Source organism: Micromys minutus (assembly GCF_963924665.1).
Source record: "Micromys minutus genome assembly, chromosome: 1".
NCBI lineage: Eukaryota > Metazoa > Chordata > Mammalia > Rodentia > Muridae > Micromys > Micromys minutus.
Genome location: NC_137969.1, coordinates 170,619,313 through 170,632,848, shown reverse-complemented (window position 1 = coordinate 170,632,848; position 13,536 = coordinate 170,619,313). Strand labels below are relative to the sequence as shown.

Below are 13,536 nucleotides of genomic sequence, written 5' to 3'. Positions count from 1 at the left end.
CTAGAGGAGCAGGGCAGGAAAACTGGCAAAGATGGAACTGGAATACGAACTGGAGTAGCCTCCCGGCCGCCTCTGCTGGACCATCCCATACCCGGCGAGGAGGGGGAGACCTGGGGACGAACCGAGGAGGCGAGGTGAGAACCGGGCCTCGCCCCAGCCAGGCCAGAGGGCACGGAAAGGGAGGTCCCCCGCTGTTTCCCCTCATTTCCCCCACGTCCCTAGGCTGAGGCACGAACTGAGTGCAAACCGGGGAAAGGAAGAGGAGCTCGGCGCCCAGTCAGGGAGGAACCCGCGTTCCTGTGACAGGTCTACCGCTTGCCTCCCCGGGGACCAGGCTCGGCAAGAGCCTGAGGCCTCCCTCTCATTGCTGCTGCACCGCTGGGGTTAGAATTAGCTGTCTACATCCTCACTTGTGCGAGGCATGTGTGCAGAGCTTTGGAAACCTGATTTTGTCGGGGTCCCCAAGTAAACTTTGTGATGGGGGGCAAGTTATTGAATCTCTAGCTTGGTTGGCTCCTGTGAATGCAGCTGGGCGTTCCCACTGCTCGGAAGGCTCCGATGACCCTAGGGACCCGCTGCTCCAGATGGACCGGAGTGAGGGCTAGCGGTTTCTGGAGCGCCTGGTGTTGCATTTGGCGATGTTAAAAGTTCAGTGCTTGTTGTATCCCAAGGCAATTCTCAGAACCCTGTAGCGAGCCCTCCTCAGCTATGCTGCCTATACACCGAGCACTACCTCAATCTCGCCTTGCACTAGTTAATTGAGGGAGTAAGAGTTTTAAGTAGAAGATGACATATTTTAATGCTGCGATCTGATGCCTTTTAGTTCAACCTGGAAGTCCAAGGAAGGCTTTCTTAGAAAAGGCCTGAAATAAGTCGTGCGAGGAAAGTAGCTGCCAAGAAACTTACAATATGAGAGTTCTGTGGGAGGGAAACTTGGACAGCATAAGAACACACACAGGGAGCTTAGAGCCTCTGAGAACTAAGGTGGCTTTGCGTTCCTGAGAGATGAACTCAGTGTGTATCCTGTTGTGGAAGACAGCTAGAGAGAAGAGCGGTTGGAGAGCTCTGGGTGTCTTGCTGGAGAGATTTGCCCTTCCTTAGTTGATTACTGTGGGGCACCAGCAAAGATTTCCTGGCTCCTGCTGGCCCTAAACTGGTCTCTGATCTGTGTTTGAAAGAAAACATTGTTATCTTTTGTTTGGCTAAAATGCAAGGGCACAACTTAGAGCCATAAGGCAGGTCCTGTAGGACTAGATCCCGCTGGCAGAGTTGGCTCAGTGGATAAGAGCACCTACCTCCTCTCTTATTGAGGATCCAAGTTCTGGTGCTTGTGGCTCAACACCAGTTCCAGAGGTATTCTATTCTACTCCTGCACACACTTTTTTTTTTTTTTTTTTTTTTTTTTTTTAAAGTAAAGGCTTTTATCCTGAAAGTCTCTTCAGTGGGTTTGTGGATTCTTTAAATGTGTCAAACTGTGTAGTAGGGGCATTTTCTATAGATTGAGGATTCATCACATTCATGTGCAAAAAATGCCATTAGTCCCCCCCAAAGATGTGGGGCTGGTTACAAAGCTGTGGCAGAAAAAAAAGCTGGCATGCTGGGATCCTAGTCCTTAATTGCATGTGGAGGCTGAAGAACCATGAGGGATTGATGGTTTTCTGGTCTCTACTGGTGATGGCTTAATTGCCTGAGGGGGAGAGATGAGGGAGGAGCAGGTCTGGAGGGAGGGGGATATGATCAGCCTCTGGCAGTTTTTGCACTTGATGAATCTGTGTAACATTCAGCTGGCAGGCAGCACCCCCCCCACACCTCATTTTTATGCATGAATAATTTAGAAGCAAGAACAATTTGCTTAAGTTACATGCATCCAGAGCAGAAGTATATATCAAAGATTAACCAGTTCTTTTCCCCTCTAAGTTCCTGGATTGATGCTGGAAAGCAAGTTTTGAGAAGTTTCGATGGCCTTAGTGATATCGAAATCATTGCCAAAGATCTGTGGGGCTGCTTTAAGATTCTACTAACCACAGAACCACATTTTATTAAGTAACTTTAAAAATTAATATATAAGTATGCATCTCAATTTGTAGTCATCTCTCCACATCTAATGGGTTATGCATGCTCAGACTTAAACGACTCCAGATTTTTAAAGCTGTGTTGTAAAACTAAGACCAAAATTCCACTGTCCCAAACAAGCAGAGACGTCTCATCATTATTTTCATGACAACCATTTCTTCCGGAAGTTAGATATAATGTTCAGCTCAGTGGAGGGTGCTTGCTTAGTTACCCTGAATAGTTCAGAAGTGATTTAAAGCGTATGGGAGGATATGAGTAGGTTATATGGCTTTGTACGGTTATGGAACCAATCCTCTGAAAAACCCAAGAAGTCTGCACTAAAATATAATGTGCTTAAGTATATCATGCACCAGCACTTTAACTGCTAAAGGCACCAACACGCTGCTAGGTTAGCCTAGTTTTCCCACAGTCCCAGGAATAAGGCTCCCCTGTCCCTCCCTCACTACAGCTTCTTTTGATGTGGATTTATCCTTTGCAGCTTTTGCTCAGTATTTAAATAACCTTTAACTTCCTTTGCCAGTGCCTCGGGTTAGCTCCCTGTCTGATGCCCAGTGAGGGTCTATAAAGCAGAAATCTGGCCCTGCCCTTTGCTGTGGAAACACCTCTACACTCTGCTAGGTTCGAACCATACTTACCTGTGGCCCACAGGCCATGGGCCTTCTCTCCTCCTGCTCCTGCCTTTCTCTTTTAGTTTTCCTCATGGGAATGACTGTTCCCTAATATTTTTTCCTCATGTGCGCGCACACACACAAACACACACACTTACCCATGTGACAATTCTCTCCTTGTGCCATGAGTCTCCCAGTGTCTAGGTGCTTACTGCCTATTCAGGACTGAGTGAGTGAGTCAGTTCTTCATGCTACAAATAAAGTACACGTTGAGAAGGATTTTGGGTGAGAGGCTGACTAAACTGTCAGGCTCAGGCCACCATGGCAGATGGCCTAGAAGGTGGGGTCTGTAAACACACAGAGGCCCTGAGCTTGCTTTAGCCACCTACCCACTACCAATTTAACTCACTTTCTTCCTCCACTAGGGCCCATGTTCAGCCTGGAAAGGACTGGGTGAGTCAGGGGGACAGAAGTTGCTCTGCACGTTGTGTGTGGAACCTTGGAGAGCAATAGGAGTATTTGGTTCTGGCATAAGCATGATCTGTAGAGTGCCAAGGACCGGCCTCAGCTAGGTCCGGGTTCCTCAGAGAAGGGGTGTCTGGGAGCAGTGAAAACAAACAACTCGAAGTCAAATCATGAATCCAGGCTGGCGGCCTAGATTCTACTGAGATGGGTTTCCAGACTGCACTCTCTGTCTCTGTCCCCCCCCCCTCCCCGTGTGTGTGAGTGTGTGTGTGTGTGTGTGTGTGTGTGTGTGTGTGTTCTGCATGGCTCTAGTCAGCTTATTCCGGCTATTCTAAAACCTCTCTGGTTGAGACAGCTAGCGTTCTGTTCCAGACAGCTCTCTGCTAGTACAATTCTAAAAGCTCATGGGTTTTCTGACCAAAATCAGAAAAGCTGCTATTAAAAATTCTTGGATCTTCCAACCAAGTAGAAATCCTGCTAGAGATATTCTAAAAGTTATTCTTGGGTTTCCAATCAAAAGCAGAAAGCCAAAACAAACAAACAAAAGAAAAAAAACCCAAAAAACTAAAAGAGCAATTCTGTTCTCTAAGTAATTCTTGGGATTTATTTCTAACCAAGGTCAGAAATCCTCTTAGCAAAAATTCTCAAAGAGCTGTGTTTGCTCTCTATGGATTTTCTAACTAAAATCAGAAATCCTGTTAGAAAAAAATCTTGAAGAGCTGTTTTCTCTCTCCAGAGATCTTCAGATGTTCAGCTCTCACTAAAGAAAAATTTTTAAAAAGAACTGTTGTCTCTTTCCACTAGCTCATTTCATACCAGCCCAAGCCCATTTTTTTCTTTACATATCAATTCAGTTTATTTCAGGTTCCCTTTTATTATCCTATGATTCAGCATCCGGTGACTCCAGCCCTTAACATACCCTTTTAACATTGCAAAGAATTCAGAGATCTACCTGCCTTTGTAAATTTAGCTGGGTGGGGCCTTGTCCAGAGATTAGCATCCTGACCACACCTGGATCTAAAGTTGCTTTTTCCCAGGCTGACCTTGAACTCAGGAACCTGAATTTGTATCTGCTAGTTTGTCTCCTGACAAGCTGGCTCATAGAGTAAGCTGCCTGTTACTTTAGATCTGTGAAGCTACTTATAAAACCCATATCGCACCCTTATGTTTTTTTTTTTGCATAGTTGAGAAATTATTATGTATTTTTGAACTCATGATTTTAGAGTTCTTTTCCAAAGCCTTAAGGGCTGTCCTGAAGGTCCCAGTGTTTGCCATTTTGCTAAAGACATCAGCCACGCCTTTGCCTCCTGGACCCATGCTGCCTCTGATTATCATGAAGTCCTTAACGTTAGTGAGGAGGACATTCTTGGGAGGAATGTGAGAATATATACATTATTGTACAAACAAGCCTTATGCCTGGAGCAGCTATGGAAAGGTGGAGACTGCCCGCTGGCCCTTTCACAGGGGCAGGAACCAGTCATTCTGTCCTTACGAAGGTGATGTCCCCAAAACTACCTCACCTTCCTTAAGTGCCTGCTTTTTCCTTTTGCAAGGAGCTGATGCCTAGGTGTGTTTTTATGTCATATTTTTACTTAAATGTCTCTGTCTATGAAAAGAAAATGCACGTGTTACCAGGTATGGTGGTCCTTACCTGTTATCCCAGCCTTTGGGAAGCTCAGACAGGAAGATCATGAGTTTAAGTCTAGCCTGAGCTTTGCAGGAAGATACTGTCTGAAGGGGTGGGGAAGAGAGCTTGGTGCTGCATGCCTATAATCTCAGCAGAGGTGGGAGGATCAGAAGTTTCAAGTCCAACCTGCCCAGAGAGACCTGTCTCAAAATATTAGAGATGGGGATGTGAATGCTCGTACTCACCCCTTAGCCCTGACTCTCTACCAAGTGCCTGAAGTAACTGAATCTTTGTGTCTTGGTTGATAACATGTCACATGGTTTAGTCAAATCTTCAGTCACCTGAGTAGTATAGCCTCTGAATCTTTGAGAACTGGGCAGCAGGTTTTGGTTTGAGGAAAAGGACTTTCACCTATTACTATGATAGGGTTCTTGTGAATTTTTTAAAGAATTACTTATTTTTATTAGTAATTAATGTTTTGTGTTTTGCTTGCATGTGTGTATGTGAGTCACGTATGCGTCTGGTGCCTACAGAGGCCAGAAAAAGGGCATCAGATCCCTTAGAACTAGAGTTATAGATTGCTGTGAGGTGCTGGGAACCTAACCCAGGTCCTGAGTAAGAGCAACTGCTCTTAACCAATCAACCAACTCTCCTGCCCTGGGATTAAAGGCGTGTGCCGCTACTCAGCTGAGGTTCCTTTTCTTGACAGTACTGGAAACACTTGTTCCCCTGGGGCTTCTTCTCTGGATCAAGCTATGCTGGAAGATGTTTCGCAAAGGCAAGAAGAGACACAGCAGCAGCAGTTCCCAGAGCAGTGAAATCAGTACGAAGAGCAAGGTAAGAGGCCAGGGTGGGACGGAAGCACCACACTGAGGGTACCTCTCCTCAGAGGCCATGGCCGGTTCCAGAGCCTCGCCCTGCCTGTCTATAATGCTTGTTTTTGCACTACATAGCCACCCCGTGTTTGCTCTAACTTTATTATTTTGGTATATTTCTGAAATTTTTAAATGGGACTAAAGCTACGAGTGGTCCCACTAAAACACACTGATTTAACATTTAAAAAATTTTTATTTTATGTATATGAGTGCTCTGTCTGCATGTATGCCTGCATTCCAGAAGAGGGCACCAGATCCCAGATGGTTGCTGGGAATTGACCTCAGGATTTCTGGAACAGTAGACAATGCTCTTTAACATCTCTGCAGCTCTGATTTAACATAAAAAAAAAAAAAAAAAAAAAAAAAAAAAAAAACCTTTAAGAAAACATTTATTTATTTGAGGGATTGAGGCACTTTATGTGGTGTGGAGGTTAGAGGGACAACGGGCAGGGGTTAGTTCTAGGCTTCCACCAGTGATTAGTGGGGATTGAACTCAGGTTGTAGGACTTGGGCAACAAGTACTCTTTCCTGTTAAACGGATCTCAATGACCCATATATTGGCACTCTGTGTTCTGGACTATCTGTGGAGATCTGAGGGGCTCTGCCTAAGAGGCCAAATCGTCATGCTCTCCAAAGGGGAGGGAGAGCGGGATCAAGGTGAGTTGCCAGATCTCTGTCTGTCAGGTCTCTGCCTCCAGCCTCTGGAGTCAGTACAGTGTAGCTACTCTGTAGACCAGCAGGGTGTGGGGACCACTGAGCAGGGAGTGACTGCAGCAGGTTGGAGCAGCTTTCAGCAGTAAAAGCATCGGGAGAGAATTCTCTTCCCTAAAATGTTACAGCTCTGTATGATAGAGACTCTCAGGTCTTTGATGAAATAATGCTCATGGGTTTTATTCCTTATGAGCAGGGTCTTATATACATACATTTTGGGGTGGCTTGGTCTTAGATATTAAGGATGCCCCTGATGTGGAGTGAGGGTGACCCTATGCGTCTGATTGTCACACTCCATGGGGTGTCATGGCCATATGTTCTAGATATGAACCTGATCAGGAGTAAATGAAACACCTCTGGTCCTCAGGTATGAGGATACCGGGGTTTCTGGATCCACTCGGCCTTACCAAGTTTTCTATCTGATGGCATGGTCCACTGCCCACTGCCTCTTTTCTCCTTCTTCAGATAGGTTTTCGGGTAGCTCAGGATAGCCTTAATGTACAGCAAGGTCTCTTACAGCAGGACATAACTTTTATCCCCTGATTCTTCCCTTCCCAAGTGCTATGGTCACCATGCTTGGGTTCAGATTTTCTTATTTAACTAATTTTTAAAGGTTTACTTTATTTTTAGTTATCTGTACATATATGTGAGTGATATTATATGTAGATGAATGTGGTTGCCTACAAAGTCTAAAAGAAGGCACTGGAGCCCCGAAGCTGGAGTTATGGTGGGTTCTAAGGTGGGAAGTGAATTCAGGTCCTCTTGAAGAATTGCGTCATTTCATCAGCACATAAAATATTATTTTTAAATGACAGATATTGCAGGGGTTGAGGGGTGAGATATCTCGGAGTCTAGGGTTTGTTGCTGTTGTTTGTAGCAGCATTAACTGCACAGCAAGATTGCTTAAGCTCTCCTTACCCGATGTTCTGAACATTGCCTGGTGGTACCAACAGATTTATGAAATACGCACCTTCTGAGTCAGGGTTTTCACCGAATGCCATTTCTAAGGAAACGACTGACACATTTACCCCTGAGAGCTAGTTACGTAGTTTTAATCTTGGTCACCAGTTTTGTTCTGTTCACATTGACGGCCATGCCATCTGCTAATATTCCCGAGCCTGCTCTGGGCCAGAAAGAGGAAGAAACTGCAGAGGGCCCGATTAGGAATGGGGAGACTCCTGGTCTCTCTCTACTTCTCAGACAGAGACGTTGCTCAGTGGCTGTCTTTCTGCACATGGTTCTTTTGAGGTTCCGTGGAATAGGAAGCAAGAAGAGGCGTCCCTGAAGGCTCCAGTGTAAGGCAGAGGGAGGGAGGGGAGCCAACGTTCAGTCTCAGCCTGAAGATGCCGACATCGCGTGCAGCGGTGTTGTGGGGTTGCAAGAGCAGTCACCTGTCACATAGCTTTTGAAGATGGTTGTGAAAAATGTCGTTAGCTACAGTCAATCTGCTTGGATCATTGACCAGATATTGTGGCAGCTCAGCTTAATAAGTAATTTGCATCAGAGAAGACATGTGTCTTGCTGTCTTTCTTCTCAGTCTGTAGATTCCAGCCTCGGAGGGCTTTCAAGATCCAGCACTGTCGCCAGCCTAGATACAGACTCCACCAAAGGCTCAGGTATGCGGAGGGGCCGGGTGACTTGGTGACTGATGTATTTACTCCGGTGTTCTGTGTGGTAGAGTGATGGCTCCTGTCTGTTTTCCTCCCTCCCCTCTGCCACTTCTTGGGACGTTCAGAAACGGACCACAGTTTGGTGAGATAGGTGGAGGTGTTGTGTGGTAGGCACTTAGGTACTGTTCTCAGTGGGTCTGAGAGCAAGCATTTGAAAACATCTCGTGGCAGTGACTTAGCAGTTCCGAAACAGCTTTTTAATAGGTAGGGTGGCAGGGACTGAATTATGCTTGGGCTTAATGTTTATAGGAACAGGATAGATGTGTTAGTGGTGAAGGATTTAGGGACCATTAACCTCGAGGGCTGCCTCCAGATGAGATGACCAGACACAGAAAGTGAGGATGTGTGTCTCAGACCTGCACACTTATACAGTCACCTCAAATTAGTGGCTCCTAGGAATTAGGAGACTCCCAGCTGAGCTCCAAAGTTACCTAGTAATTGGAAATAAACTGAATTCATTTTTATTTTACCTAAAATAATATTGGCACATAAACTTCATCATCTTTACCTCCAGAATTGCCCTGTATTTCCTTAGCACTGTGTCACGGTGCTTTCTTAAAGTTTCTACACTGGCTAGATCTCATTGCCACTTGTCAAGGGACATCCTATCCCTCCATTATTCTGTATAAATTAAAACAAAAAAGAAGCTGGTGTTTCTGGCAGAATGATAGGGGTGAGAAGTAAGGTGACCATAACTGTATTATAACGGTACCATTCATTATCTATCATTGGCTTTTAAACTCTTATTTTGAAAAGAAGGTCATATATAAAAACCTCCCCTATTGTGGAGGTTTTTATATATTTGGTGTAGGCAGTCACTGAAGAAAAAGCTTAACAAAGATTTAGGTTCCTCCTCATTATTATCGAAACATCTTGCACTTAGAAGCTTGTAATTAAAAAGCAGGTTGTAGGACCAGGCATGGAGCACCTGCTTTTAATCCCAGTACTTAGAGGCAGGTGGCTCTCTATGAGCTTGAGGCCAGCTTGGTCTACATAGTTCTAAGCTAGCTGGTACTAGATAGTAAGACCCTGCCTCAAAAACCAGTAAAAAATAAAATGAAAAGCTGATGTGGTAGAGTTTGCCTTTAATCCCAGCACTGTGGGAGGCTGAGAAAGTGACTACTAAGCCAGCCTGGTGAACATAGGGAAACTTTGTCACAGAAATGAAACTGGGGCTGGGGATGGCTCAGAGGTCAAGAGCACTGGCTGCTCTTGCAATGGGCCCTCGTTTGATTCCCAGGGACCTTGTGAAAGCTCACAATTGTCTGCAACTGCAGTTCCAGGGGATCCATCACCTTTTTCTGGCCTTTTCAAGCATTGGTTGCATATGATATATATCTGTAGATATAGGTAAAACACCTGTATGTGTAAAATAAAAGCAAATCTTTAAAACAAAAGCTAACATTATAGTTAGGATTATATTCTAAGACAGTCTTGTTTTATAATATATATTTTAATTTTATATTACTTATATATTTTATATATTCTATAATATATATAGCAAAATATATATACAGGATAGAGAATGTTCTGTAAAGTAGGTATTACTTTTCAATGTCTATTGTAATCATAGGACAAAGTAACAGCAATTTAGACACATGTGCTGAGTTCCGAATAAAGTATGTTGGTGCCATTGAGAAACTGGCCGTGTCTGAGGGGAAGAGCCTCGAAGGACCACTAGACCTGATAAATTACATAGATGTCGCCCAGGTGAGTGACAGAAAAAAGCTGGGTTCCAACTGAACCCTCTGGCTGCTTATTTGCAGCCTTGAAGGAAAATGTTTCTCCTGGGTTCACTCTGGGGCACTCACCATCTTTGCCTAACGCTGATCTCATCCCGAGTCAGCATGGAGTCACAGATGGTGCAAGGGGCCCTGGAGATGGAGACTCGGAGGAAGAAACCGGTTTTTTTTTTTTTTTTTTTTTTTTTACTTTATGGGGTTGACTGGTGTCCTTACTTGACTGAATAACTGATGGCACTGACTGCTTAGACTCTGTAGATTTTTCTCTAAAATAAAATTTCAAAGCCTATCCCATCCATCTGGTTTAAAATGATGTAAAAAACTCATGACAAGGACCAAACAAACAAGCAAACAAAAAACCCAAAAAACAAAAACCCCGAAGCCAAAAGAAAACAAACAAAAACATCTCCCTCTCTCTCCTTGTCCCTCTGTGTGTGTGTGTGTATGATCTGCCTGCCTTCTGCCTGAGTCCTGGGATTGAAGACCTGTGCCACCACTGTCAGTGTATCTCCTTTCTTATGCTCCATTTCCAACAAGAATTAAGCTGAGGGGCTTTGAAAACACACTCAGGTCAGAAAAGATGATCTTCGGAGGGCTAGAAAGGCAGTTTGATGGTTAAGAGCACAGCTGTCCCTAGAGGACCCAGGTTCTGTCCCCAGGACCCAGATGATGGCTCACAATCATCACTGCAGCTCCAGAGGACCAACCCTCTCCTCTGCCTCCTTAGGCTGTATGCTCATGGCACACGCACATATAGGCAGGCAAAACACCCATATACATTTAAAAAAATCTTTAAAAAATATGTGTATAAAAATTGAGATGCCATACTGTTTATAAAATAAAATGATAAGATGTATACATTCACCTTTACAGGTCAGGAGTTCAAGCCCATCATGATCTATATAGCAAGAGCCCCAGGACTGCCAGGACAACATAGAGAACCTTCTGTCCCTTAAGTCATAGAGATTGGGAGCATAAGAACCTCATATCGTTACGGATATTAAGGAATTACATGGAAAATTAGTTACTCTAACTTGCAGTTTAGCAGAACTTCTGGTAGGACCTGTTATCCCAGATCTAGCTTGGAATATGGTCATTCAAAGAGAGCGTAAGTGACAAATACTGTTATGCGGAAAGATGTTCAGAACTCTATTAGCACTCTCTTCATTCTGTAAGGATGGCTAAGTTATTCATCCACCACAGAGCTTTTGGAGGGTAAAATGCCATCATTGACAGTAGCACTATTTTAATCCTTGTAGTCATCTTAGATCTGTGAGAAATGGTTGACAGGGTATTATTACTCTAATATTGGGAGGGGAGGGCCAAGAGCTGAAGCATCTGGACATGGCTCACTTACTGTAATTCATCAGTCCACAAACCGTTTACAGCACAGGACATCTACTGTCTGCCAGTGATATCTTTATTGAGAGGACAAATTAGGCAGCATTCTTGGGTAGATGGATCCAGCTGATCCGCTAGGGGTCAGGGTATGATCGGGTATCACCCAACAGCTCAAACTGGTGATTGACAGTTTTGTGAGTGGCCTCCCAGGATCTGTCACTAGCAAGGTGTAACCCAGCAGTCATAAAGAAAACTGTGAGAAAAGATGGTTCCTGCTACCTAACTTCTCAATCATTCCTTGTCCTAACTAGAAAATGAGCTTCGAGGATTTTAAAATCTAAGTAGTGTTAAGTTTTGTTTCGAGACACGGTTACTGTCCTGGAACTCACAGAGGTCTGCCTGCCTCCACCTTCAGACTGTGAGGACTAAAAGTTTGCACCAACACACCCTGCTTAATAATGTAAACATTGTAATGTTACCGGGATCTGTGGCTAGGATCTCCATTTTCCATTAGTGTGTACACCACAAAAGGACAGAACAGTACCAGGGAGTGGATCGATCTGAATTTACTGGGGGGGGGGGGGATATATTTATTTGTGTAGACTGGATTCTAAAGGGTCTAAGGCTGTGATAATAGATTCCAAATACAACTAATTGAACCTGAGATGATCTTGTGGTTTTAATGTCTGCTGCAATTTATGTTCACTCTAAAGCAAGATGGGAAGTTGCCTTTTGTCCCCATGGAAGAGGAGTTTATTCTGGGTGTTTCCAAGTACGGCATCAAAGTCTCGACCACGGATCAGCATGTAAGTGCGGTGCTCAGTAAGTACATTCTATGCGATCGGGAGCCCCAGCCTTTAAAGGCCACACTGGACTCCTGTGTCCGGTGTGGTTGCCTGGTTGCTGGTGTTACACCCTGCTCATTCCTGGGCATGAACATGGGCTTCTTTTATATTTCCCACATACATGCAGGCCCCACTGAGTTTCATCTCAGGACCCCCATGTCATCTGAAAGTAGCTGCAGGTTGGTGTGGAGGCCGGGCAGCGATGTGGACAGTTTAGATGACCTTGTTCCTATTTCTCTGGGTTTAAACAGGAAAGTGTGTCACCCTGAAAGCAAGTCACCCCATAACTAGGTATCAGTGTTCCTTGGGCTGAGAAACTGAGGAGTTTCTCTTCTCCCAGATCTGTGGACCTACCTTTTTAAGCCTCCTAAATCATTGTTTCCCGAGAGCTGAGAAACATTGGCAGCCATGACCCCGCTTCCTGAAGGTCCTGTGATTTCCACAGGGTGTCCTGCATAGGCATGCGCTGTACCTGATCATCCGGATGGTGTGTTACGATGACGGCTTAGGAGCCGGGAAGAGCTTGCTGGCACTCAAGACCACAGATGCAAGCAATGAAGAGTACAGCCTGTGGGTGTACCAGTGCAACAGCCTGGTGAGACACCGTGGTTCGTTCCTATTCAGTAGATGGAATGGGGAGACTGTGCTCTTCCACAGTGTTTAAAGGCTGAGGAAAGGCTCTCTCTCCCCAAGGGCCATCCTCAGAATGAATAAACCCAGGGTCAGCAGCTGTTCAGACAGGCTGGGAACTGCTTCTGCTTCGAGACACTGACCTGGCTGGGCCGGGTCAAAGCTCCCTGCTACTCCTGAGTTGCCATCTTCTTAGTCTCAGGCTTACTCAGCACCAGCCATTACTGTCTGCTGTGTTTGGTGGAGTGCCTACCAGCTAGGCAGGTGCTGATGTTTGGGGGAAGCAATGTGAGATTGGCAGGTAAAGAGAGATGTATAGACTACAAACGTTTTTTCACTAGTTCCTTGAGAATTCTATACAATGTGTGTTGGTCATATGTCACCCTCCACCAACACCGTGTCTCTTCATACCATGCAGGAGCAAGCCCAAGCAATCTGCAAGGTCTTATCCACAGCGTTCGACTCTGTGTTGACCTCTGACAAGTCCTGAACTCTGCGGGCAAGTGGAAACTGACCTGCCGAGAACTCACCTGTTCTACATCCATCTGCAGCCGTGGACTGTTAGAGGGTGTAAACTTGACCCAGTTTTCTAAAGTGTTAAAATATTGATCTTATACTAAAATGTGTCGTTAACAGTAAGTCAACTTCCGATAAATTACCTGCTTTCTGGACTAAACAGAAACCTTGGGGTCTGGGTTCAGTTCTCAGCACCAATGTGGTGGCTCAAAACTGCCTGGAACTCTAGTTCCAGGAGATCTGACTTCCTCTTCTGGCTTCCTCGGGTACCAGGCATACATGTGGTCTGCATACGTACGTACATGCAGCCACTCTCATATGCACATTAAAAAATAAAATCTAAAAGATAAAGAAACCTCTGTTGCCTTTTTTAAAATGCAAATAAGCTTGATACTGACATATCATCCAAATTTGCTCTGAATGACTTGCACCC

At 44.9% G+C, this 13,536-nt stretch overlaps 1 protein-coding gene across 2 annotated transcripts; it reads left to right on the top strand.

Moving 5' to 3' along the window:
- The first annotated feature begins 6 nt into the window (after window positions 1–6).
- On the top strand, window positions 7–13,421 carry ITGB1BP1 (integrin subunit beta 1 binding protein 1). Of its 2 annotated transcripts, XM_080921261.1 has the most exons (8): window positions 26–134; window positions 3,107–3,134; window positions 5,483–5,610; window positions 7,897–7,975; window positions 9,603–9,739; window positions 11,826–11,918; window positions 12,403–12,552; window positions 13,006–13,421. In XM_080921261.1, exons 3-8 carry the CDS (start codon window positions 5,539–5,541, stop codon window positions 13,075–13,077), a joined length of 603 nt encoding a protein of 200 aa, XP_080777387.1. In that variant the 5' UTR covers window positions 26–134; window positions 3,107–3,134; window positions 5,483–5,538; the 3' UTR covers window positions 13,078–13,421. The 2 variants fall into 2 exon arrangements, with proteins under 2 accessions (XP_080777386.1, XP_080777387.1); XM_080921260.1 differs by lacking the exon at window positions 3,107–3,134 and having other exon boundaries at window positions 7–134.
- Window positions 13,422–13,536: the final 115 nt, after the last annotated feature.

Bases quoted from the DNA above. Each gene is read 5' to 3' on its own strand.
- ITGB1BP1 (XM_080921260.1), top strand. From the start codon at position 5,539: ATGTTTCGCAAAGGCAAGAAGAGACACAGCAGCAGCAGTTCCCAGAGC. The intron at 11,919-12,402 runs GTAAGTGCGGTG...TGATTTCCACAG, and splicing joins TCTCGACCACGGATCAGCAT to GGTGTCCTGCATAGGCATGC. The intron at 12,553-13,005 runs GTGAGACACCGT...CATACCATGCAG, and splicing joins TGTACCAGTGCAACAGCCTG to GAGCAAGCCCAAGCAATCTG.